The 27,578-nt window shown below is 32.6% G+C and overlaps 2 protein-coding genes across 2 annotated transcripts in view; both read right to left on the minus strand.

Annotated features, from left to right (window-relative positions):
• Positions 1-12,228: 12,228 nt before the first annotated feature.
• LOC132744955 (uncharacterized) lies at positions 12,229-17,261 on the minus strand. Its single transcript, XM_060733758.1, has 2 exons — positions 16,115-17,261; positions 12,229-15,584 (listed from the first exon to the last, which is right to left on the minus strand). The coding sequence occupies exon 2, from the start codon at positions 13,200-13,202 to the stop codon at positions 12,276-12,278; it is 927 nt and encodes a 308-aa protein (XP_060589741.1). The 5' UTR covers positions 13,203-15,584; positions 16,115-17,261; the 3' UTR covers positions 12,229-12,275.
• Positions 17,262-20,302: 3,041 nt separating this feature from the next.
• LOC132744950 (uncharacterized) overlaps positions 20,303-27,578 on the minus strand; it is a 78,946-nt gene continuing 71,670 nt past the window's right edge. Inside the window, exon 16 of the mRNA XM_060733742.1 lies at positions 20,303-24,574. Within this exon, the coding sequence (XP_060589725.1) occupies positions 24,340-24,574 (235 nt within the window). The 3' untranslated portion in view covers positions 20,303-24,339. The remainder of the gene's footprint in view (positions 24,575-27,578) is intronic.

Here is a 27,578-nt window from a genome sequence, read left to right on the forward strand (position 1 = left end):
TGTGTTCCATTGTTTTGGACATAATTTCATTTTCATCAAACTTTTTGATTGTATTAGTTTTATCACACCATACCTGTGTATAACATGTACTGTATGATTCCCGCCTCGATTACACCAGGTGGCACACAGACACTAGCGGGTCAGACTCCGTCCGCCGGTTTAATTCCTCCCACTGCTCATAGTTTGTCAGAACAAACTCACAATCCCCTAACCCCGGCTTGATCCCTCCTTAAATTGTCAACACTTTGATATAAATAGGTCCATGTCTGATCCCTCAAGTGTCAAAGAGGTGGCATTGTGATTACGTTGTAAGGTGAGAAAGTGGAGCTATAATTGCCATGACCCTCTCAGTAGCGTTTATGTCACCCTTGGTTAGACTTTTTCTTTAGGTCCATTTTCTCAGAAAGTATGAAAGCTATTAACTTCAAACTTGGCATACATATTTATCGTCAAAAACAGACACCATTTCAAAGGTGCAGATAATCCTTTAATTATTTTATGCAAAGTTATGCCCCTTTTTCAATTGGATGTTTTAGCTATAGTTAACCTTTTTGTTAAGATTCATTTTCAGTTATTCACTTCAAACTAAATATACATGTTCACAATCAAAATATGTCACCATTACAGAAAGGCAGGTAATCTTAAAATTCATTTTTGCAAATGTTATGCCCCTTTGAAAACAATATTTTATTTTAATTGGATTGCATTTCTAAAGGGCTGGTGAATATACTTTTTCATAGTTATGCCCCTTTTTGACTTTAGGTACATTTCTCAAAAAAAAATATCGGACATACTCACTTTAAACTTGGAATACTAGTTCACTGTCAATTATGACAGATAATTCTGAAAGTCATGTTACCCTTTTCCGTCTTGACAATTTTGCCTGTTTCTCAAAAACCTTTAAAGATGTTTACTTCAAACTTGAAATATTTATTGACTATTAAGAGCAGGTATTTTTGTTTGCTACGCATTTTTGCAGAATTGTGCCCCCATTTCCATTTTTTTTGTGTTTTTTGTTTTGGTTTTTGTGTCGCCTCTACGGAGTAGTGGCGACATATAGGGATCACTTCTCCGTCGTCTGTCTGTCTGTCCGTCTGTCCCTCCGTCCGTCACAAAACTTGTCCGGACTACTGCTCACAAACTACTGGTGCAATTTCATCCAAACTTTACAGGAATGATCAGTACCAAGTCTAGTTGTGCATATTGTCAGCATTTTCCGGTTCAATGATTTTTGTCAGAGTTATGGCCCTTTAATAATTTTTAATTTTAAAGTTTGTCCGGACTACTTCTCTTATACCACTAATGCAATTTCAATGAAACTTTACAGGATTGGTCTATAGCTGAAGTCCTTGCGCATATTGCACGGGTTTTCCGGTTGAATGATTTTTGGCCGAGTTATGGCCCTTTGACAAAAAGGTGTTTTTTTCTGTGTGTTGCCAGATACACAAAAGCTTGTCCGGACTACTCCTCATAAACTACTGGTGCAATTTCATCCAAACTTTACAGGAATGATCAGTACCAAGTTTAGTTGTGCATATTGTCAGCATTTTCCGGTTGAATGATTTTTGTCAGAGTTATGGCCCTTTAATAATTTTTATTTTTAAAGTTTGTCCGGACTACTTCTCTTATACCACTAATGCAATTTCAATGAAACTTTACAGGATTGATCTGTAGCTCAAGTCCTTGCGCATATTGCACGGGTTTTCCGGTTGAATGATTTTTGGCCGAGTTATGGCCCTTTGATTAAAAGGTCTTTTTTTCTGTGTGTTGCCAGATACGCAAAAGCTTGTCCGGACTACTCCTCATAAACTACTGGTGCAATTTTATCCAAACTTTTCAGGAATGATCAGTACCAAGTTTAGTTGTGCACTGTCCGTCTGTCTGTCTGTCTGTCTGTCACAAAATTTGTCCCAACATGAAATTGGCCATCATGAGGCGACACATGTGATTACGGATCGCTCTTGTTTTCATTATCCAGCACCGAGAAAAGTAGAGCGCATTGTCCACAGAAACAAGTCTTGTTTGGTCAAGTCTTTGTAAACAACTTTACCTTGCCTCATTTATTTATCACTGTATTTAAGTTAAAACCTTTACATAACATTTCTGTCGAACTTTTGAAAATATTTTGAACTTTGAAGGTCAAATAAATTCATTAATTCAATAGATTTGAGATCCTGGCACTATGTTTTTATGTCGTGTGTCTAGATGAATTTTAAAAAAAACTTGACCTACAAAGTTGGGCTCTAGGTAATTTCGAAAGGTTATGAGAAATTCTATGTTGTGGTTTAGTATGAAGGCTTTAGCTTAGAGAAAGAATGAATGAATGGGGACTGATTAACTTCGAGTTTGAATAATATTGATACATTGTAGTTGAAGTTGGTTTAAAGTATAATCAAATTTGCCTATAAAGGGTACATAATGGAACCGAAATGAAAATACCCTCCTCGCTAATGACGTCATTCATGTGGTCCTGTGTAGATTCTTGATTGTCAACAGACAGTGTTGTATCACAATATGCCCTGAAGTTACTTAACACAAACCAGTATATCTCAATAGAAAATGGTTTCAGATTTGTAGTCAAAGGGGTCACTTGTTCGATCCTCGGACATAGCAAACTTATTCTGTGACAATTATCTTGGACAGCGGGACCTATGATCAATTTTCACAAACTGCTGACTGCAAAATCATGTTGGATCAGTCGTCAGTTGCTTGTGGGTGTTAGGATTTTCAATCAGAGACATGACAAGCTGTATTAAATATGCCTTGCACCCATTAAAGGAGGGGACATTAATCCAAACGGAAAACCATTTTTTTAGAAGCTATCTCAAACTATATGCATTTTTCCAATCATTTAAAAAGGGGACAGTGTTGAAATTAGTACAGAAACAACATTTAATGATCTACATTATTTTTTCCCCAATCACATTGTGGTATTTTTCAAAGTCTAACTTTGGTTTATGTGTACTAACTAAATAAAATTTACTTAATCAGTCGTCTAACCAGTCTAACCAATTATTTTTGTTAATATGTATTATTAAACACTAATGGTGCCCTCACACATAAACCACGACCTTACTGCGACCTGAAAACTAGTAAAATAGCATTTTTCTTTCGAAAATCGTTGGTTTTCTTTCAAATATCTCTCGCAGACGGTCCGGGGGTCTGCAGTCTTGTGTTCAGTACATTTTCTCTATGTCCTCAATACGGTTCTTCTACGTCCATGGCGTTTCCACTGCGACTGTATTGCGTCCCCAAGGCGACCCCACGGCGATCATCGGCGACCCAGCTGCGACTGTGCTAAGTTCTCTGCGTCCTTACGGCGACTATTGCGTTTGTCCGGCGACTGTCCTGCGACTGTACGACGACCCTACTACGTTCTTGCTACGTCTATAAAAACAATACTTTTTACCAGTAGCAGTAGCGTCGCCAAAGGTTTCCGAGCAATTTCTTGTGATTTCATCGGTGACTCTACGGCGTCCTCAGTACGAGTGTACTACGTCTATTGCGTTCTTATTGCGTCCTTACTACGATGCTGCTGCGACTATGGCGACTCCACTGCGATCCCACGGCGACCTAACCAGGACTCAGCAAGAACGCAGAGTTTCTGCGACTGTTTTGTGCATGTTCAAAATAGTCGCCGACGGTCTGCGACCTTGTGCGTCCTTGGGTTCCTCGCTACGACCTCGCTGCGTCCCTGCTGCGTCCATGACGACTGTGCTGCGTCCTGGGTCGTAGCAAGGTCGCAGTAAGGACGCAGTAAGGTCGCGAGGTATGTGTGAGGGCAGTATAACCTATACATAGTTTGGTAAATAACCCTGGCTAGTGGGGCAGGAAATTAAGAAAATAGTGTAAATGGTGATACAAGCATGAAACTTTCAGGAAATCATCTTTAGACCGTGTATAGATTTAAAAAAATGAAGTGGGCCCAAAAATGCATCTGCTCATTCAAGCTGGCCGCCATTTTCAATATGGCCGCCATATAAATTGGACTTACATACTCGTAACAGCCCATTCAATGGCATTCATATCTTTTTGTACAGATCTGAAACTTACACCAAAGCATGTATAACGTTTCTCTTTTTCAAAAATTTAAAGCTTAAAAAATTCCGCTGTGTTATACCTCTATAGAATTCAATATGGCCGACGATTTTGTGCAAAAACTGTTTTATCAAATTCTTGAAGAAATTATGTTTATTTAATCAAAAAGTGTTTAAACATATTAGAAATAATCAAATTATATTTTAATCACACTGTAAGTAAACATTTTAAAGTTTTTGTCTACAAAATATCTTTAAAAATATCAAGAAAAAAAACCAATGTTTGCATAATAATTTTTCTAATTTGATTTTCTAAAATTTTAAAAAAAGCTACTTTATTTCTTAAACTGTATTTGACATTCAATTTACACCATGTGTTTATTGTAAAAAAATTAGAAAAACAAAAAATTTGTAGGCTTGATATTTTGTGAAAATTGGTGGGGTAAATGTGTCCAATAATTGTAAATGAAAAACAACAAAATTTCTTTAGGTAAAATCATTCTATTTCTTTGCTTTTTTACTTTTCTATGTATTGTCATGCAATTGTTCCCTCTTAAAAAGTACATTTCATTGGATGAAGGTATTTTTGTTTTCCTTCGGGTAAAGTTAGTGAGCTAAAATGTCAAAAAATTGCACACAAAAGAAAGTGTATACATTCACTTATTACATTTTTTTGCGAGATATTTCTTGTTTCAATATCTTTGATATTACATGTATTTCTTAATTGTTTATTGTAAACATATATAAGAAGACAATAAATCAACAAAACATGCTTATAATAGCAAACATGTACATGAATGTAAGGTAGTCTATTAACGCGTATTATTGACAATTCATAATTCATAATATTCACAATTTCATATTTAAAATAAACAAGAAATATCTTTTTAAAAAGATACTCGGCCGAAGTAAAACTGGTAATCATGCAAAATTATGTTATTTCTAAGTTTTCAATACCAAAATGAATGTTAGCAATGCTTGCATAACAATGTCATAATAATTAATTCTTGTAGCTAAGAAAATACCCATTTTGTAAACATTGAAATTAAATTATAGCATATTGATATTAGCAGGACAACTTCTATGTTTAGGTGTCCATTTTACTTGATTTACGTTTGATCTTATAAATTTTGTTATCATTTACAATTTACCTAAAAGCTAAAAAGCTATCCTCATTCCTGTACATTTTATTTTAGAACTATCCTTTACATTCTATTTTATAGTGGCAAAAACCCTTACAATTTACTTTAGAACTATCCCTAAAATGGTAAGGACTACCCTTGGCATTTAATTTTAGATTGACCAATGAGATTCACCGATTTCAGTTTGAAATTTTGAAATGACCAATGAAAAGTCTTCTTATATTCAGTCCTTCCCTGTTAATTTTACAGGAAGACAAACTGAAAACAGACGGACTTCGTCCGAAAAATGGCCTAAAAGCCATTGTATGTGCATTTATTGATATTTAAGAACACATATAGACCTGAAGGATGACAATACAATAAAGATACATTTTAACAGTGAATATTTGCATAAGAATCCATGAATAATACAAAAAGCAAAGAAATGAATATTACCTACCTTTGTAATTTTGTTATTGATGGATAAATTTTCACCATCCACTTTGACAAAGTATAAAACCTACAGATTTAATGTTTTTGGTACATTTATACAAAGAAACGTAGTGTATATTGAATTTCAAATACACTATAAGAAACTAAGAAACTTTTTTGAAATAGGTATAAAGACCTAGAAAAACTTGTTGGAGAAAAATACCAAAGAATGGCACTTTTTCTTTGATATTTTAAAGATTTCCTAGTTCTAAAATAACCTTAAAAACCTGACTCACAATATGGTTAACCTATATATTGATTTTTTTAGTTTTGTTTAAACACTTTTATATCGAAATAAGCAAATTATACTACAATAGAGATATATCAGTTTTGCATGAAATTGGCGGATATATTGGACGCCATCTTGGATTCTGAAGAGCTATGAAAGCAAAATTTCGAACGATTTAAAGCGTTGGAAAGGAGAAACTTTAGATATGCTTTAGCGTAAGGATCAAGTCTGTACAAAAATACTGAATGAGGCATTATGTACGTCAGATTTTATATGGCGGCCATTTTGAAAATGGCGGCCATATTGAATGAGAAGAGATATTTTTGGGCCCACTTCACTTTTGAATTTACATAGTTTTAAGATGATTGACAGCATCATGCTTGTATCACCATTTGCACTATATTGACAACAGATACCTTGTTTCTCGCCCACTAGGCCTGAAAGCTCTGGCCAATCATGATACTTGTTGAAATCACTGCATGACCAATCATGACACCTGTTTAAATCACTACCCAATCATGACACATGTTTAAATGGCATGCCAATCATAATATCTGTTTAAATCACTAGCAAATCATGACACTTGTTTACATCACTAGCAAATCATGGCACTTGTTTAAATCACAAGCCAAATCATGACACTTGTTTAAATCACTAGCCGATCATGATACTGTTTAAATTACTAGCCAATCAGGGCTGTTAAGGTACTCGAGATAAAAATAAACAATCTTTAATACAACAAATGTAAAGAACAAAACTCATTTCCGTTTATCTGGGTTTGTAATCATTGTTATATCTTTGATATCCTCCCATTCCTTTTTCTCATTTTTCATCATTTAAAAAAGTAATTTATAATTTCTAAAATCTTTTCCAAAGTTACAAAATAGAAGTTTGGCTGACAAAGTATATCCAAGAAAATTAATCAAAAATTGTAAGATAGAGCAAAGAGCTATATTTAAATTTTAAAGTCTCTGGATAGAGTTTGAAAACCGTATTTGATATTAGATTTTCCTTATTGTTCCACACAATTTATGTTATTGGCGAGAGTCATGTAATTTTTTTAACCCTTGGCTTTTGTATGCGCTCTTCATCATTGAATTACTTAGTCCCGCATGTTTTCTAATATCTATTATAAAAATCAAATCTCGATTTACGTACTCATCGCTTGAAGTCACTCCAAAAATAATACTGTTTTCTTGGTTACATAACATGAAATCACTTTTTTGCGAGCCTTCAAGTATGAGAATAGAAAAAGTATATTTATCACTACATCTGATTTAGGGGTTCAGTGCATTAGATATGACACTAGTGGACCTTCGTACATCTTTACAGTCTTTACTTTAAATTCCTTTTTAAAGGAAGATCTATTCAACACACTTAGATGCATAAGAGATGATAAATTATGCTAGTACTCAAACGTTTTTTTCCCAGAGTCTTTCAAAGTTGAAAGACCCTTGATAAATGTATCATACAGAAATGTTCAAGAACATTACTTAAATTCATCATATCAAATTAAACTATTCTAAACTTATGATCATTTATTTTGATCACATTAAGTAATTCAAGAAGCTGTTGAATACTGATAAAACTATTCTTTCGTTATTTGCTTTTTGCCCTATGCAGGATGTGCATTGGAGAAATGCTACTTTTGTTTCTATGAAAATATCGTATTTTAAAAAAGGTCTATACTCCTAAATTATTCCATTCAATTGTTCTTTTACATCGTCGTAGCATTGTTGCTTTCCTAAGTGGTTTTCACTGACTGCTTTTCTAAGTCGTTTTCACTGACTGCTTTCCTTAGTCGTTTTCATTAGTTTCTCTTTATTTCAAATGTTTATATAACACATCAAACACACTTAATTTATACATGGAAATAGGTTTGCTTCTTTGTTGAAATGCAGGAACTTTAGTCTAATGGTTTTAGTATTTTGTTGTTGTTGTTGCTGCTCACTGTTAACGGTTATAAATAATGTTATTATATAAGAGTAATTTTACAATAAAGGCATCATAGATACTGTATTTGTACACAAGACTAAATGCTGTTTTTTTTAAATGCAATTTTAGAAATCGATCAATTTAAATGAGTGTACATTTTGGCGCAACTTCTTTTCGAAGAAAAAAATAGAGGTTTTGTTACAAACATGTCAGTGTTCCCATTGTCATTGCCGTCCCCAAAATTGTTACGTTGATCAATACTTTATAAGTTCATTGTGTAATGTCTTGATACTAGGCCACAACAAACCTTTGGACAAAACCTTCAAGTAGATTAATTAAAATTGTCTTTCCTTCCTTCCTTCCTTCCTTCCTTCCTTCATTCATTCATTCATTCATTCATTCATAAATGACATTGACCTTCAAGGTCTTGTGTCTAAATTTCCCTCGAGTTTTGCTTTTTTCTTTCTACAAGTGGTTATAACTTTGTTATTATTGAATGGACTGTATTCAAACTTGAACATAACATTCTTAAGGATAAGTCCTGTATGCGTATTTAAATCAAATTGACCTTGACTCATTAACGTCTTTGAGACTGAATGTTAAATTATTGATTTTTCAATGTTTTTGATATGATTGACTGTTACTTAGTAATTTATAAATGGACTATCTTCATACTTGGACAAAACAATATTTTGGACAGGAACTTCTTAAAGGTTGAATTGGCCTTGACCTTCAGCAGTAAAAGAACTTGACAGTCAAGGTTAAATGATTGAATTTTGGTTTAATTGTCATAATTTCGTTACTTATGTTCGGATTTGATTTATACTTGAACAAAACAAGTCTTGCTTTCAAACAAAGGTATTGAATAATTTAGATGTGACCTTTACCTTAAATTGACCCTGACTATTAAGGTCATATTAATGTAATTATCTTGTTCTTACTGTAACTGGCCATAACTTTGTTATTTATGAATGGATTAACCTAATATTTAGTCAAACACATTTTAGGTCAGGACCTTCACGTACATTAAACTTAAATTTACCTTGACTTTATTTATAACCTTGAAGGTCAAATTATTGAATTTTTTACCGATAATTGCCATAATTCGCTGTAATTTTATAATTAATTTAAGGTTTACCTTCAAACAACCCCTTTTAAAAGGTTAAACTAACCTTGACATTGAGCTTCAAATGACTTGGCCGTGAAGGTCAAATGCATTTTGATTAAGTTGTCATAATTTTGTTATGATGCACTGATTTGATTCATAGGTGGACAAAACTACAATTATGAACAAACAGACATGTTTAATAATTTAGATATGATCTTTACCTTTAAATGTGGAAAAGGGCTTAATCTAATGTTGTAAGAACGTGTTGCCCAACCCATTTTCATTTTGATATATACTCATTATTTGTATTATATGTTTGTTAACATGTATTTAATGCAATAATATGTTTAAACTAACTAAAATCTTTAAATGACATTGACCGTCAATATCAGAAGTTTGTTCTTTTTTCCTTAAGTTTGTCATTTAATTTTGAAAGTGATGCAAACTTGGACAAAATAACAAGTGTGACTAGACAGACCTTTTCAAATAAAAAAGGTAAACCTCGTTTTTTTTTAATTTAACTTTTTCAAGATTTATTGAAACTATTTATTTGTTTGCTTTCAGAAAAAGTAAAAGAAGTAGAGCCTTGTGTTGTGCCGCAAATTGTGTAATACTTAGCGTGTTATTTTCGTGTAGTTGTTCTTCAATGTTCAAGTTTGGGGAATTCTCTCCGGTTATAAGCTGTAACTGACATAGAGTCACTGACTTTCAAAATGTAAAGATATAAAAATCGTCTCAAGCTTTCTGAATTTATTTTGATAATTTTTAATATACATATAAAATATTAGAAAACATGCGGGACTAAGTAATTCAATCATCCAGAGCGCATACAAAAGCCCAGGGTTTTAAAAAAATTACATGAAGCTTATGACAATTTTATATATCTTTTAGGTAAGAAATATATTGTACTATTTTAAAAAGTTTTTATGTACTTATTTTACTGTTAACTGTTTATGTATTGCATAATTTAATCATAAATAGTAAAGAATTATTTCTATGTAAAAGGTAACAACGAATGACATTTGTATGTTTCTATAGAGAGAAAATTGTTAAGTTACTTATTTTTTCGATTAACTTGTTGTTATTATGCATAAAATGCTCAAATAATTGAATACAGTTTTAAATACATTGACATGGAATTGTTTATACATGTTTTTATAATATCTATTATAAATATCAAATCTCGTTTTACGTACTCATCGCTTGAAGTCACTCCAAAAATATTACTGTTTTCTGAGTTACATAACTTGACATCACTTTTATGAGAGCCTTTAGGTATGAGAATAGAAAAAAGTATATTAATCACTACCTGGGATATACGATAACATCGTATGTCCCAGTCACTACATCTAATTTAGGGGTTCAGTGCATTAGATATGACACTAGTAGACCTTCGTACATCTTTACAATCTTTACTTTAAATTATTTTAAAGGAAGATCTATTTAACACACTTTCATGTTTGCACCTGGCAAGACTCAGCAGTTTATTTATGTCAAGATAAAGTAGAACAAATACCAATTTGGATAAAAATGTCCAGGCCCAGAGGGCACTGGACTGTTTATTTAAAACAAGAAAGAAAGGCATATAAAGCTTATATAAGTAAAAAACATGACATAAAGTTGGACAGCAATTCGTCCATATAAAAGTAACATGTAGTAAAACAAACAATATTAAAACTAGGCAAGGAGTTGTGGTAGGGTGGTGGCGGTAGAGTGAAAAAATTTTCAGATAAAAAGTTTGCGTGCGACACCTAGTGGTGAAAATTTTTCTATGACCCGAAAGATAGAATTACACCGAAAAGTGTTTAAACACCAGAAATGCCTTAAATGTGCTAAGATGTAAAATAAGATGTAACTGTACAAACATAAATCACTTTATATTGTTCCACTATATAAAGTATAATTTTATGTTTGCACCTGGCAAGACTCAGCAGTTTATTTATGTCAAGATAAAGTAGAACAAATACCAATTTGGATGAAAATGTCCAGGCCCAGAGGGCACTGGACTGTTTATTTAAAAAACAAGAAAGAAAGGCATATAAAGCTTATATAAGTATAAAACATGACATAAAGTTGGACAGCAATTCGTCCACCACTGGTCCAACCAAGGAGACTTGACAGGCGCAAATTTAGACGACAAAGAAATTTAAATTGTATAGATGCCTACCACTTTCCCAAACCACCAATAAAAAACCAACAAATATATGTTACAGCAAGTTCTAGAGAAAGTAATAACAATTCTACATGAGTATGATCAAGCAAATCATAGTAGAGAACACAAATGTTGAACAATTTGGATTTCCTATCAGGTTACATATATGTAGTCATAATGTGTAACTAATATATGAGAAAGAAACATATTTACAGTTATAACAAAGCTATTTACAACATAACGGGTATTAACAATTGTATTATTTTTAAGGGTAAAACTTGTCACATGAGCAAGTGCTTGAAAGTAAAAAAAAAACTAACAATATAGAAGTTAACCGGGGTAGACCCTACCGCTAGCAGATCTACTATTAAAACACTTTCGACTAGATATATTATTATTAGGCTTATTAAAACGATGTTAGACAAAAATATGTGATTTTATTTACTGGAATAATAGTGAGACAAATTGTCAGACTAGAACTATGTTGACTAGTTATGATAGTAAAAATTTACAATACATAAATATAAAAAGCAATAAAAGTAAATACAAAAGTACAGATCTTCGGCTCAATAAGGAGCAAATGAAGAAGCATTGCAATGGATTTCATTTTGACTATCAATATTTTGAGTATATAGTTGTAAATAATTAGAAAATGTTACAAAACCAGCATCAAGATATTTGTGTCACACCCCAATGACACAATAAACAAATACATATTAACAAAACAATTGTCACTTATTTGTGTTTGCCGAATGACACAAAATGCATATACGGAGTAAAACCAAGTCCCTTTAATTGTGTCACACTAATGACACACAAAGGCGTATGTACATGAATAAAAGCAGCGTTATTTGTTTGTATCACACCCCAATGACACAAAAAGTAATTACACAATACTAGAATAAAATTAATATGATTGTGTCACACCCCAATGACACACAAAGGCATATATACATGAACATACATGAACAGAAACTGTAATTTTAGTTTGTATCACACCCCGATGACACAAAAAAATAATTGCACAGTATTAGAATAAGAATTATATGGTTGTGTCACACCCCAATGACACAAGGAGAGCAAATTGACATTAAATGAAACACGCATGTTTGTGTCACACCCAATGACACAGAAAGGCATTCAAATATGGGTAAGGCAGCAGATAGGATTCTTGATCAAGAAACCGGATTTCTTACATTAGCTAGTCTGATGTATCTTTTAAAGGCATTTGATTTTCCATCTGCCCATTTGCATAATGGTTTTGTTCGGGATTCCTGACAAAATAGCTTGTGTACATGACCCCTATCCTAAAGCTGTGGAGATGATAATACTGACGGCTGAGGTGACATAAGTCAAGTAGTTGATCAAAAACACCTTTGAATTTTGAAATAGTGATAGGGGTATTTAATGATGAAATAAAGAGGGGGCCATCACGAGCACCCCTGATGGTCAGATACCTGTGAAGTGATTTAATTGGACAAAGAACTTTGGTCCTTTGTAAAGTGACATCAATTGGCTTGACCTCTTTTTTAGTCTTGTAATTATGTAACTTCAAAGTTACATGGGACTTAGTCAGATGAACATGATTGAATTGAATGACTTTGGTACACTTTCTTAACTTTCTTGGAAGAAGTTCAGCCATTCTAAAGAACCCATTGTAAGTGACCAGTATTATAGCTTTGTACAGATATCTATCATAAATATTGTCTTTAAAGATGTGGTCACAGGCCACTATGAGTTTCTTTATGTGGACTTTTAACAAAGGCAAACGTTGATCAAATAAGGGGGTTAGTTTTTTACACCCCAGGATCATTCTTTTAACTATTACATCATCACAAGGGTCAGGGAACCTAGCCACTTGGTGGAAATAAGTAATTGCTGATAAGTGACAGCTAATTGAAGATGGCTTATAGTTCTTTATATGTAAATAAGCCACAAAGTCAGAAATGACGGTGGCAGAAAAAGGCATGTCATGGTACGAATTATTTGATGTTAGGAACTCAACAAATTTTGCCCAAAACCTGTCATATGCTTGTCTGGTAGTTCTTGCTAGGAACGCCGCTACCAAATTGCCTTTTATTTCAGCAATAGCCATGGAGTCATTGACAGTGGAATGGCTGCTTGGCATTTGTTTAGATGAGGAGCGTGTTGAAGGGCTTCTTTGACCTGTAATCGAGATAATTTATCACAGATTATATTACTAGATGAACTAATATGTTTTGATTTAAAACAGAGGTTGTATTTTAGGGCCTTTAAAACTATAAACCTGATCAGTTTCATCATTATTTTGTCTTTAGAAGTTTGCTTGTTTAAACAGTAGACTACAGACAAGTTGTCACTTATAAACAAGACATTCGTTCCTGACCATAAATGACCAAACATTACAACTGCTAATGCTATTGGATAGAGCTCTAAGATATTGATATGGAGCTGTTGGATTTGAAGTGGAAAACAGCCAAATGTCCATTCATTTGAGTAAACAATTCCGAAGCCTTTAGAACCGGCTGAATCTGTGAATAGATTCATAGTTTGATTTGATATAAATCTGTCCCCGGTAAGAAGAGTGCAACCATTGTAATCATGAATGAATTCATGCTACAATTGAATATCAGCCCTGCAATCGTAATTCAATTTGATGTAGTGATGTTTACTGTTTATGCCCATAGTTTTATCATATAGACGTCGTAAGAAACAACGACCCGGTTAAATGACTCTACAAGCAAAGTTTAAATGACCTAATAATGATTGCAATTCCCTTAGAGTGACTTTCTTTTGTTTCCTGTACATGTTAAGTAAGGATCTTAGGGCTCGAACTTTGTTCTGAGGAAGTTTGGCGATCATTGACTTGGTATCAATCAGAATAACATGCACTTCTACACAGGTAGAAGGAAAGACCGTTTTAGCATGTTTGATTGGTAAATTCAAGTCTTTTGCCAGTGACATGAATTTATTCAATGAGTTTAAACATTCCCCAGTATCAGCAGGACACAAAAATGAAATCGTCTATAATGTGTGATACTTTTTGTACTTCGCATTTTGTTTTCAAAATCCACTGTAAAGAACATGAAAATTTTTCAAATATAGCTACCGAGGAAGAAGCTCCCATAGGTAGTGCTGTATCAAAATGAAATTTATTGTCAAATGAAAACCCCAATTTCCTGAAATCTAAAGGAGACATAGGAATAACTCTGTATGCATCTTCAATATCAGCCTTAGCAATTTCACAATTGTAACCCGAAGATAGGACCAATTTAGCTACATCATCAAATAGTTCTAAAGAAACCTCTGAATTATCTTTGGGAATAAATGAGTTAACTTAGGATCCCCATGAGGGGTAAGATAGATCATGTATGAGTCGAAAGGAGTTAGGGTCTTTCTTAGGGACGACACCTAAAGAGGAGCAAACTAAGTCATGGAACGGTTTAGTCTTGAAAGGCCCTTTTAATTTTTTGCTTCAAAATTTGCTACAGATTGTTTGAGATAATAGCCATCAAGATATTGTTGTAGGGAGGATACATTTATAGGGGTTGATACCTTAAAGCCCTTATTACTTGGCTGTGTTGTCACCTGTTTTGATGGGTTGTTTGAATTTCTTATAATCAAGGTGGCAGGAGATGGCTGCATGCTGTCCTTCACAGTTTGCACATCTGTGACTGACAGAACAGGACTTTTTTGAGCAAGATGATCTTTTTTGAAATTCCCAACAATAACCTTTTCTTTGAAAGATGTGGGGCGGGAGGTATTTCCGAAAGGAATGGTTGTTGTTTTGGACCCTGTGATTGGCTGGCTTGTCAATTGAGTGAAATAGGAATGTTTCAGTATGGATTATCCCCCATGGTTGAGGGTTGGTTGCCCTTAGCTGCCTAAACTTAGTGTCGTACAGCAACCAGTTATCAGTAGATTGGGCCAATTTTTGTATAATAGACATATATTGGAAGAGTTGGCTACTCTCCAAAGGGTACTTGCAACAATACACATCGGCGTATTGTTGAAACGCTCTAGACCAAGTAAGTATAGTGTTTATTTGTTTCTTGGACCCCTCCTGAATAGAGGTGACCGTTCTATTTCCAGATTCCTGGATTGTGGTGGTTTTTTGTATGTTTTTTTCCCTAAAATAAAGAACCCCCAGATCTACAAATTCCCGATTCCATATCTGCTGCCTTAGTTTTGAGTCTATAGGCGGATGGACGAGACTAAAAGATCCTAAATCCAGTTTTTACTTAAATCAAGGGGAACAGGTCCAGAATCCATAGTGCTTAAACTAACACCATCCTCATGAGTGTCTATTTGGTCATGGTTAGTGGACATGGATTGGACATCCTGGTCTGATTCAATTTCATAATTGGCCGTACCGTCATCTTTATCCGTGGTAGGCAGTAAATCCACATTTTCCTTGAGCACTTCCTCATCCTTGCTGATGGCAGTGGCGATGAGTTGTGCCAACTTGCTGCTATCTTTTTTCTTCTGTTTCTTGCCAGATTTGGCTTTGTTTGGTGCGACTTTAGGCATTCTGAAATGTAATGTCTTACAAGAATTAATTATAGGTGGGAATATGTTGGGATACTCCCACTTTGATATGGTATAAGAATAATCTACATGTACAATAAGTGAATATGACCAACTGGAACCAATTGTTAAACCAGCGGTAAAAGTGTACTTGTAGAAAGGTATCCAACCAGTGTTACCCGGACAAATTCACACGCAGGTGATAAAATTAAATAAATAGTGTAAATAGTATGGTATAATTGTGCATCCCCAAACAAACACACGCACGTGTAAATATCTGACTAGCAGAATGTATAAACAAGGAGCAAACCACGTTCAAATGGTCATCCATACAACGAATATCCTGGGTATCAACTGATGGATGTGTCGGTATATAAAATTAACAATGCCAACTCAGGGCATTAAATGTTGTTAACAGGGACCTTATTAGGATAATGGTCCAAAACTAAACAGAATAGATGAGAATTGTATGGCAACACAATTCATAAATAATGCAACAATGAAAGGCAAATTGAATTCTCACTTACTACTTACTTATCTATGGCAAATCTTTTAATGTTAGTTATACCAAATCAAATCTTTGCATGAAATAAATGTCCCACACAACTATCACTCATTCACTGTTTTGTCAAATTGAGTGTATATAATCTGAAACACAATGTATGAAAAGAACATGTAAAAGAAATACATATATAAATATATACACATGTGAAGACAGGAAACTTATTGTGATAAACATTTTTCAGCCAATAAAATGGAGCCTCTAACTGAAGCATAGTAACGAGGCATGCCCTTTTGGTTGTCAACATGGACACCATCATTTGCAACATAATCCCTAATAAAACGACTGTTGAAGTTGTTCCGTTTGTGAGTCCAAAATATTAGGGAAGGCTTGCCTTCACAATATGATTTCAATAACTGATTTGTTGTGTCAGCCTTGGCATTATATACATGGTCACCAGCTCTATGTAAAATTTCATAGATGACAACAACTTGACTACCACGACTAAATATATTTGAACATAAACTGATAATGCTATCCGCCAACTGATTTGGCTGCAAATTTGGAATGCATAAATCATTACTTCCAATATCTACAACTGTGCAGTTTATCTCCAATTCATTTACCAAATAAACATCGCACCAAATTGATTTCGCTTTAGACTTTGACGCGACATAAGCTCCGCCCACTCCATGCCAATAAACTTGCACCCGGTCCGAATCTAAATTTAAATTCAACAAACGTTTCGTACCACACCATCGCTGGAGGCGCTTTGTAAAAGAGTGGCCCAGTAACAAAAAATTCATAACTATTCTCAAACAAAGAGATTAATGAAAAGGAACGATACAAATTATGTAACAAACCCACGCTATCCACGCTGTCCTAAGTAGGTCAACTCACGTTCGTCGTTGAAGCTGTCGCCGAGAAAACTAACTGCTTTTTAACCAGAAGCTATTTGCGTCTACGTGGTAGATTAAATAAGCTTTCTCAAATAAATATTTATTGAGAATAACTGTTGACGAGCAATAAATAAAATATAAAATAGAGTGAAAAAATTTTCAGATAAAAATTTTGCGTGCGACACCTAGTGGTGAAAAATTTTCTATGATCCGAAAGATAGAATTACACCGAAAGGTGTTTAAACACCAGAAATGCCTTAAATGTGCTAAGATGTAAAATAAGATGTAACTGTACAAACATAAATCACTTTATACTGTTCCACTATATAAAATATAATTAGATGCAAGAGATGATAAATTATGCTGGTACTCAAACGTTTTTTTTCCTTCAGTCTTTCAAAATTGAAAGACCCTTGATAAATGTATCATACAGAAATGTTCAAGAACATTACTTAAATTCATCATATCAAATTAAACTATTCCAAACTTATGATATTTTGATCACATTAAGTAATTCAAGAAGTTGTTGAATACTGATAAAACTATTCTTTCGTTATTTGCTTTTTGCCCTATGCAGAATGTGCATTGGAGAAATGCTACTTTTGTTTCTATGAAAATATCGTATTTTAAAAAAGGTCTATACTCCTAAATTATTCCATTCAATTGTTCTTTTACATCGTCGTATCATTGACTACTTTCCTAAGTGGTTTTCACTGACTGCTTTCCTATGTGGTTTTCACTGACTGCTTTCCTAAGTCGTTTTCATTAGTTTCTCTTTATTTCAAATGTTTATATAACACATCAAACACACTTAATTTATACATGGAAATAGGTTTGCTTCTTTGTTGAAATGCAGGAACTTAAGTCTAATGGTTTTAGCATTTTGTTGTTGTTGTTGTTGCTGCTGCTCACTGTTGACGGTTATAAATAATGTTATTATATAAGAGTAATTTTACATTAAAGGCATCATAGATACTGTATTTGTACACAAGACTAAATGCTGTTTTTTTTAATACAATTTTAGAAATCGATCAATTTAAATGAGTGTACATTTTGGCGCAACTTCTTTTCGAAGAAAAAATAGAGGTTTTGTTACAAACATGTCAGTGTTCCAATTGCCATTGCCGTCCCCAAAATTGTTACGTTGATCAATACTTTATACGTTCATTGTGTAATGTCTTGATAATAGGCCACAACAAACCTTTGGACAAAACCTTCAAGTAGATTAAATTAAAATTGTCCTTCCTTCCTTCCTTCCTTCCTTCCTTCCTTCCTTCCTTCCTTCCTTCCTTCCTTCCTTCCTTCATTCATTCATTCATTCATTCATTCATTCATTCATTCATTCATAAATGACATTGACCTTCAAGGTCTTATGTCTAAATTTCCCTCGAGTTTTGCTTTTTTCTTTCTACAAGTGGTTATAACTTTATTATTATTGAATGGACTGTATTCAAACTTGAACATAACATTCTTAAGGATAAGTCCTGTATGCGTATTTAAATCAAATTGACCTTGACTCATTAACGTCTTTGAGACTGAATGTTAAATTATTGATTTTTCAATGTTTTTGATATGATTGACTGTTACTTAGTAATTTATAAATGGATTATCTTCATACTTGGACAAAACAATATTTTGGACAGGAACTTCTAAATGGTTGAATTGGCCTTGACCTTCAGCAGTAAATGAACTTGACAGTCAAGGTCAAATGATTGAATTTTGGTTTAATTGTCATAATTTCGTTACTTATGTTCGGATTTGATTTATACTTGAACAAAACAAGTCTTGCTTTCAAACAAAGATATTGAATAATTTAGATGTGACCTTTACCTTAAATTGACCCTGACTATTAAGGTCAAATTAATGTAATTATCTTGTTCTTACTGTAACTGGCCATAACTTTGTTATTTATGAATGGATTAACCTAATATTTAGTCAAACACATTTTAGGTCAGGACCTTCACGTATATTAAACTTAAATTTACCTTGACTTTATTTATAACCTTGAAGGTCAAATTATTGAATTTTTTACCGATAATTGCCATAATTCGCTGTAATTTTATAATTAATTTAAGGTTTACCTTCAAACAACCCCTTTTAAAAGGTTAAACTAACCTTGACATTGAGCTTCAAATGACTTGGCCGTGAAGGTCAAATGCATTTTGATTAAGTTGTCATAATTTTGTTATGATGCACTGATTTGATTCATAGGTAGACAAAACTACAATTATGAACAAACAGACATGTTTAATAATTTAGATATGATCTTTACCTTTAAATGTGGAAAAGGGCTTAATCTAATGTTGTAAGAACTTTTTGCCCAACCCATTTGCATTTTGATATATACTCATTATTTGTATTATATGTTTGTTAACATGTATTTAATGCAATAATATGTTTAAACTAACTAAAATCTTTAAATGACATTGACCGTCAAGATCAGAATTTTGTTCATTTTTCCTTAAGTTTGTCATTTAATTATGAAAGTGATGCAAACTTGGACAAAATAACAAGTGTGACTAGACAGACCTTTTTAAATAAAAAAGGTAAACCTCATTTTTTTTTAATTTAACTTTTTCAAGATTTATTGAAACTATTTATTTGTTTGCTTTCAGAAAAAGTAAAAGAAGTAGAGCCTTGTGTTGTGCCGCAAATTGTGTAGTACTTAGCGTGTTTTTTTCGTGTAGTTGTTCTTCAATGTTCAAGTTTGGGTAATTCTCTCCGGTTATAAGCTGTAACTGACATAGAGTCACTGACTTTCAAAATGTAAAGATATAAAAATCGTCTCAAGCTTTCTGAATTTATTTTGATAATTTTAATATACATATAAAATATTATAAAAACATGTATAAACAATTCCATGTCAATGTATTTAAAACTGTATTCAATTATTTGAACATTTTATGCATAAAGTTAATCGAAAACATAAGTAACTTAACAATTTTCTCTCTATAGAAACATACAAATGTCATTCTTTGTTACCTTTAACATAGAAATAATTCTTTACTATTTATGATTAAATTATGCAATACATAAACAGTAAACAGTAAAATAAGTACATAAAAACTTGTTAAAATAGTACAATATATTTCTTACCTAAAAGATATATACAATTGTCATAAGCTTCTTGAGTTTACTTTAATAATGCTACTTTGCCAACATTAGGAAACGACAAGCTTAAAGCGGTTGTGTGTGTCATAAGACATCTAAAGTGTTAACCAATGAAAAATTCTCAAAATACATAAAATCATTTAACATGTATATAACAATCTGTTCACAATTGACCATTTGTGTGAAAAATAAACTAATTTAAGTTACAACTTTATTGTTTCAAATATTTTGTTGACATTTATTTGTCTTATAATTTGTACATAATGTGTCCACATCTCATAATATATCCTCGGGCAGATAAAAAAACAATAATTCATTCAATAACACTATCTGATAAACAATTTTAAGAATACCTTTTTAATGTTTTCTTACAACTATTTAAACTGAATTATATTTCAATAATGAAAAATATATTTATAATATCTATACATTGTATTTCCATTATAACATCTATATTTTCATGTTAGAACACTACCTTTCCTTCTAAAACACTTTACCCCTATACAGTTAGCAAAAAACATAGTAAGAAAAAAATGAAAGTAGCAAATGTCTAAAACAGTAACTACTCACATAAAAGGTAAAATGTGTTGTTTATTATTGTGTCACCTTTACTGAAAGGGCCAGCCATTTCTGACTTATAAAACACCTTATGCTTGCATACCATGTACCTCCATTACTCCTACCACTACACCAGGCACCAGGCGGATAGAACTCGGTAACCATTCATTTTAACTACCTCGCCGCTCACGAAGCTCACGAAGCGGCCATTTCGGAACGAGTCCCACGAGAAACATTCATCCTTCTATTAACGCTCCCCGTTGGGCTCGAACCTTCGACCTCCCGATCCAAAACCACAAGGCCAGCGGTATTATCAAGTGAAGTCTCTTAACAATGTTATTTTTATCAAATATAAATATGTAACATAAAATTATGTATCACATAAAACATAATATAACACAATTTACCATAAAATATTATAAACATGTTAGAGAAAATAATATTCTATGGAAAAGAGATGTCAACTAGAACATGTTGAGCAACTGATTACTTGTAATGGAATAAGCAGATTTTTAAGATGAATATGGAAATGAATAAAATAGACTTATTCCAAATTTCTTCCTAAATTTTACCTTGAAAGTAAGATAATCTTGACGATTTGTTTGACTTGACACAATTTCGATTTGTCAGTTAATTCATTAAGCATTCTAAAATCATCCCAATCAAAATATAATATTGGAGATATAATTCATTGTATTTAAACACGCTCTGTATTTCTAGGTTTCTGTATAATTTGTACATAATGTGTCCATATCACATGGTATATCCTCGGGGGAGTGGCTGGGTGGGGGTGTGGGCAGATAAAAAAAAAGATTCATTCAATGACAGTGCCTGATGAAAATCCTTAAGAATACCTTTTTAATGTTTTATTACAACAATTTAAACTGAATAATATTTCAATTATTAAAAATAAATTCATAGTATCTGTGTTTCCATAATAATATATATATTTTCACGGCAGAACAGTTGCCCCCGCTCGGTGTTGGTTCTTGTAAATAATGAAATTATATCACATAGTTTATCTTTTTTCCAAATCTGTTTTGTTTAAACTTAGCATTACATACATTTACTGTCTGGGGTTTAAGTATAACATCTTGTTTTAATCTTACAATTGATGTGATGTGATTATTTTCTTAGAGTTGTATATATGTATTATTAACTCGCAAGCAGCTTAATCAAAAATAATGTAACACCAATTTTTGTTAACCAATTATGTCCTAAAATAAAATTTGTATTCATATTTGAAACAACTTAATTTTTGCATCATCTCCGTGTTCCCTATTTGATATAGCAATCTTCATGTAACCAATTTCAATCAACTGAATTTTGGTTTGTTTTCTGTTTCATAAGTTAAGGAGGATATTTCGATATATTCTGCAACGCAGAAAACACACTTCAAGTGAATCAACTTAAGATCTATTATATATTTATAGTTTTGAATAATTCTAAAAAGAATAAGGACTTTTCACTAATGATATGCTATATTTAATTTTGGTATTCTCTAGTTACTGCCAGAGACCGTTTTATGACAGGAATTTCCTACTTTTCCTAATTAATTATTTTGTTTGTAAAAATAAAAAATATACATATATTTAAACTTACCGACTTGACACACACAAAGTCAGTATATTACACAATATTCAATATATTTTAGAAAGAATATAGCATACAAATTCAGTTTTATACAATTATATATGTTATGTCATTACATGAAGTACAGAGCGTTAATAATACAAATCAATGAACCACTAGCAGAGTCAGTCGTTCTGCCTATACTATCCTGTTGAGGAATATGTTTCCTAAAATTGTATTAACAGGGTTGTTTCCGTAACTTCTCAGATGTACAGACAACCTCATGTTTTTTTTTCTAGAACGTATATTTTTCAACAATTTTCTTTGTGACATTATGCATTTGTATATACATGTACATGTATATCTTTTAGCGCATACACTCTATATTTGCAGTAATTAAAAATACTACACAGATAGTATACACAAAAACGGTTTGCACGAGTTTTAAGAATGGCAACTTTAATATTAAACTAAAATGAAATGAAAGTGGTTGAACCTACGAGTTTATGAATATATTCTTGAGGTGACTGGTTTACCGACTGCGCTACTTAAGAGAGGTCATTGATTTAGACCATTTAACATCTGCTTATATACATTCACATCGATTTACAAGTAGATCGTAACATTTACAGACTTTGCAAACTATAGGATCAAGTGCAAGAGTGCCAAGTCAATCTTGTTGGACAATATATTACTACAGCTCCTTTCAGAAGACAGTCCCTAAATATTTCTATAATAAAATATCTATTACCCCTATGGCAATACCTTTTACACAAGTAGGGGGCATCTACTTGGTGTGAAAATGTCAATAATACAGGGTAATAAATGTGTCATCATTAGAGAATGACCAGTTTTGGTCAAAGTAATATAAAAGTAATCATAAAATGACAGACTTTTTTGTGACAGTAATCAGTTAGATTATGATTAAAGTAATCAAAAAAGCATCAGTGATCAATGATTAATGCACGACTTATAAAAAAAGTAATCGATTAACAATGATGATGATTAATGATTATGGTTACCCTATGTTTGTACCTTTCTTAAAGGGTTTCCATTGAGGTATTTTGACATGATGGGACTGAACATACTTTTTCCTGATAAATGTAACATTTGATGTAGGTTTAGACAACTTATCTTATTCGCGCACTTCGTTTTTCCAGAATAATTATTCACATTGTAAAGAAGATAACCCAAAATGAAAAGTGTTTAAACGCTTTTCACTCAAATCGGGCTTAGAAAAGCATAAAAATACGATTTTCAATTTATTTCAAAGTATATTTCTTAACTATCTTTGCATATATTTCTGTTTAAAGTGCCCTATCTCATTTATGTAAGAAATTTAAATGTTATGTTTTTAAGCCTTTTAAACCTCAGTGGAGTCCCTTTAACAAAATAGGACAAAATCTATACTGTCAATAAATTATTTGAAAATAAAAGTTTCGTGATAATATTTTTTATACATTATAATACTTAATACTTTTTTTCATTTTCATTTCAATATTATTTTCACTTGTTAACTATTTACTGCACAATTTACTCTTTCAGTCTCTTTCTCATTTTCTTTTTTCTTTTGTTATTTTTGTGAAAAACATTTAAAGATCCTGTATGTTTTGTAATTGATATGGTACCTGTGTGTATACCACTTTTACAGGAAATAATATATGTATATTATTAAAATAGGTTTCAAACATCGAATAATATGTAAAATATGTACTGCAAATATTTGTGTACATTATAAGTAATCAATAAGTAATCAATAACTTATATGCATTCATTTCTTAATGGAAAATTTAACTTTGAATTTATAGAAAATGAATTTTTAATTACCTCCCTTTATTTACATGAAATGGTAAATTCGGTAATATCTTTACAAATAATGCTTATTGGAACTTACAATATTGACACATCTTACTTTGAACATCATATTTATGAAATAAAACAGTAAAACATTGTGTTACGGGATCTTTAAATATCAAAAAGGACATTACGCGGTGACTTTTTTGTGCAGTATAAACTTTTTGGCGCTCTATTTACCGATTTAAGATGCTCCTTAAATTTTTTACCAGCAACTTCCCCTCAACGACCGAACTTTCTACCACCAGTTACCCTCCATGACGTTATATTCTACCATCAACTTCCCCTCCACGACGGAGGTTTCTACCGTCAACTTGCCCTCCACGACGGAGGTTTATACCATCAACTTCCCCTCCACGACGGAGGTTTATACCATCAACTTCCCCTCCTCGACGGAGGTTTATACCATCAACTTCCCTTCCAGACTCCGTCGCATCATCGTCAGCTTTGTGCAGTTTGGCTTCCTCTGAGTGGAGATTGTCGTCATCAGAATCATCACTGCGGAAATAAAATTAAATTAACAAGAAGGCCACGATTGCACTGAAATCACTCACCTGAATATAACAAGGGGGGAATGATGGCCCTATATTGCTCACCTGGTTATTGTGACTCTGAACTAATATTGTTAGCAATGAATGGAAGGCAGACTTAATCTGATATCAAAACATTCATATATGCACCTAAAAAAGTGCAAATGTTAACAAGATTTTTTCATATATGCCTTTTTATGTACAGTGACCATTTTTGACCTCAGATGACTCTTATTATAAGCTGAACTGGAAATCATTCAAACAACCTTTCTGACCAATGTCCAGGAGGTTGGGCTAAAAATGTTACCTCTACTGGCATGCGAGCAGTTCCCGTACATATATCGTAGTTACTTAAACATTATTTTGCAGTATGCTCACTCACAAAAAATGATTGTTACACATAAATTTTCGGCTCGTCACACAAATTATGGAAATTCCATTATTTTCTAAACATAGAATAACCCTTAGTTATGAGGCCTGATATGGGGTACCGAAATTATCCATTATTTATTACGAAGAGAAGTAGTTCCCGTACATAAAATATTACCCACTATAATTATATAGTGTAAGCTACTTGTGTATACTAAATTTTTTTCCATGGACCCGACTTTTATCATATAATCCCTTCGATTTATAGCTGAAAAAATACGGAGACAAGAATTGCTTGCGATTTCTATTGTGTGTGGTTCTATATTGGTTTCCCCTTCGCTGATTCGCAGCATGTGATATAAATGAATGAGAACGGGAACAATTTTAACGCCAAGGCAGTATAAAAGACAAAACTAAAAATATTTCACGCCAAGGCAGTATAAAAGACAAAACAAAAAATAAACTTAAATTCGGTAATTTTTTTCTTACATTTGTATTATACAGGAAATTACTAATTATTCCGTAGTACACAGTAGATTATAAATAGATGACCTAGCTTAACATTGTAAATGTCCGAAATCTTTTTATAGAAGTAGTACAATAAAAGCATTGATGCAAAGCATCAAAGGGCGTCCATGCAAGAAATGCAGCAAGTGAAGATGAAGTAGTAGACATCTGATGACTAGATATTCTTATAAACTTTTCAATGGTTAATTGGTTTTTACCAGAATTGTATAATATTTATGAATTGGCGGACGAAAGACATTGTTCATCATGAACTTTGGTAGGCATGCTGGAGATTAGAATATTATTTTTTTTCCACAGGCACTTGAAATTCTATCAATATCAACGATAATATCCAAAATATACAGGTCTATAATACCCAAAGTGCAATTAGTGGTTTGAATATGTTTCATTTTTCATATTTCATTTCCTGTAAAATTCTCCAGTTCGTTATCTATAACCACAGCTCGACACGAATGACCGTTTCGTTAAACTAAAACTACTTCTATAAATAGATTTTCGGACTTTCACAATGTTAAGGTCATCATCCTATTTATAGGTACAGCAATACACAAAAACCCACTGTGTGGACTACAAAATGATTAATAAAAAACCCGAAGAGCGCGATAAATTGACGGATAAGATAATTTCGCATTGCGAAATTCTCCAGTTCGCGCTATTCATGGTTCGCGACATTTCATTTTTGATAATCAAATACCCTCAAATCAATCGGAATGATCGGCTATTATGACCGACGAAATGGCCCGAGAAGTTGCTGCCGCCCTTTCACAAAATCTGATTTCATTCCATAAGGGGCGTCGCGCTTCGGCGCGGACGCCAATTAGTTTTGACCGAAACGGTCATTCGTGTCGCGCTATGGTAATAAATAACGAACTGTGAAATGAAATGCAAACATATTCAACTTTATAACTTTATCGAAAAAAAAATTAAGTAAGCAATTTTCTACGAATTGTTATATCATAGTATTATTTGTTTGAAATTGTCTTATCCGTAAGTTCTTTCCGGTAAATTAATGTTTGATTCTATTTTGTTTGAAGGCAATCGGTTTTATGGTGGTTTGAGTGGAATGTTGATTTGCCGAATACTGTGACATTTTAACAACATAAACTTTCGTCTGCAGTTTTTACATGAGGTGTTCTGGGTTTATTTGTATGACGAGGATTTTGAAGCAATTCAACAAAATAGTAGATTGATCTCCCATTTAATCAATTAACAAAGCTCTTTATCTATCATCAATGTCAAGTACATGTAGCTTTTATATCTTTGACTCGCATGAACATGATATTAGTGAATTTCCTCATACCTGTCTCAAATTCGGGTAAAAGTCTTCCATTGATAAATAATTTTCACCACATCAACATGCCATGCAAATTTTTTCATGATTTTTAATGTACCATTATTTTTGTTAACGCGAATTACAGAAAAAAAAATATCCTAGATTTGGTCTTTTTGAAATTCATCCCAAATTTTTCATTCCAGCGTGTGTTCTTCGTTCAGTATTTATCTTGGACTTGACAAATAAAACTACTGTATCTTAAGTCCAAGGTAATAATATAAACCATTTTTTGTTTAATTTGACATGAAAAACATGCATGTAATATTACTATATTAATCTTTTGTTATTAGTTTTATATACTGTTTGTATTTTTGTTACAATTATAATGATAAACAATGACTGTCGGTGGACAGCAATGCTCGACTATTCGATAGAGTTGTCACAAGGATGTTTCATTGAGTATAAAAAGGGGCATAAATATGTGAATAAGTAAATCAGAGTTATGGGACCTGTGCCAATCATGTTAAAAATCGCAGTGAAAATGATAAGTTTGATAAGTTTATTATTCAAATTCCATAGGCCACATGGCCCGTGAGTATACACAATACAATATATATATGGCAAGACAGTGTACATTCAAATTTCAAACAAGTTTTAAACAACAACGGAGAAGGTTTACATTCATTTGTGTGTTGAAATATCTAAGTATTAATAATCGATTTCTAATAATATCTAAATGTTTACAAAATTATGTATGTGGTGTATTCTATAAAACTACCCCTGCTCTTCCTTGTCAGAAAAT

This window comes from Ruditapes philippinarum, unplaced genomic scaffold, assembly GCF_026571515.1.
Source record: "Ruditapes philippinarum isolate M1 unplaced genomic scaffold, ASM2657151v2 ctg614_1_1_1_1, whole genome shotgun sequence".
Classification (NCBI taxonomy): domain Eukaryota; kingdom Metazoa; phylum Mollusca; class Bivalvia; order Venerida; family Veneridae; genus Ruditapes; species Ruditapes philippinarum.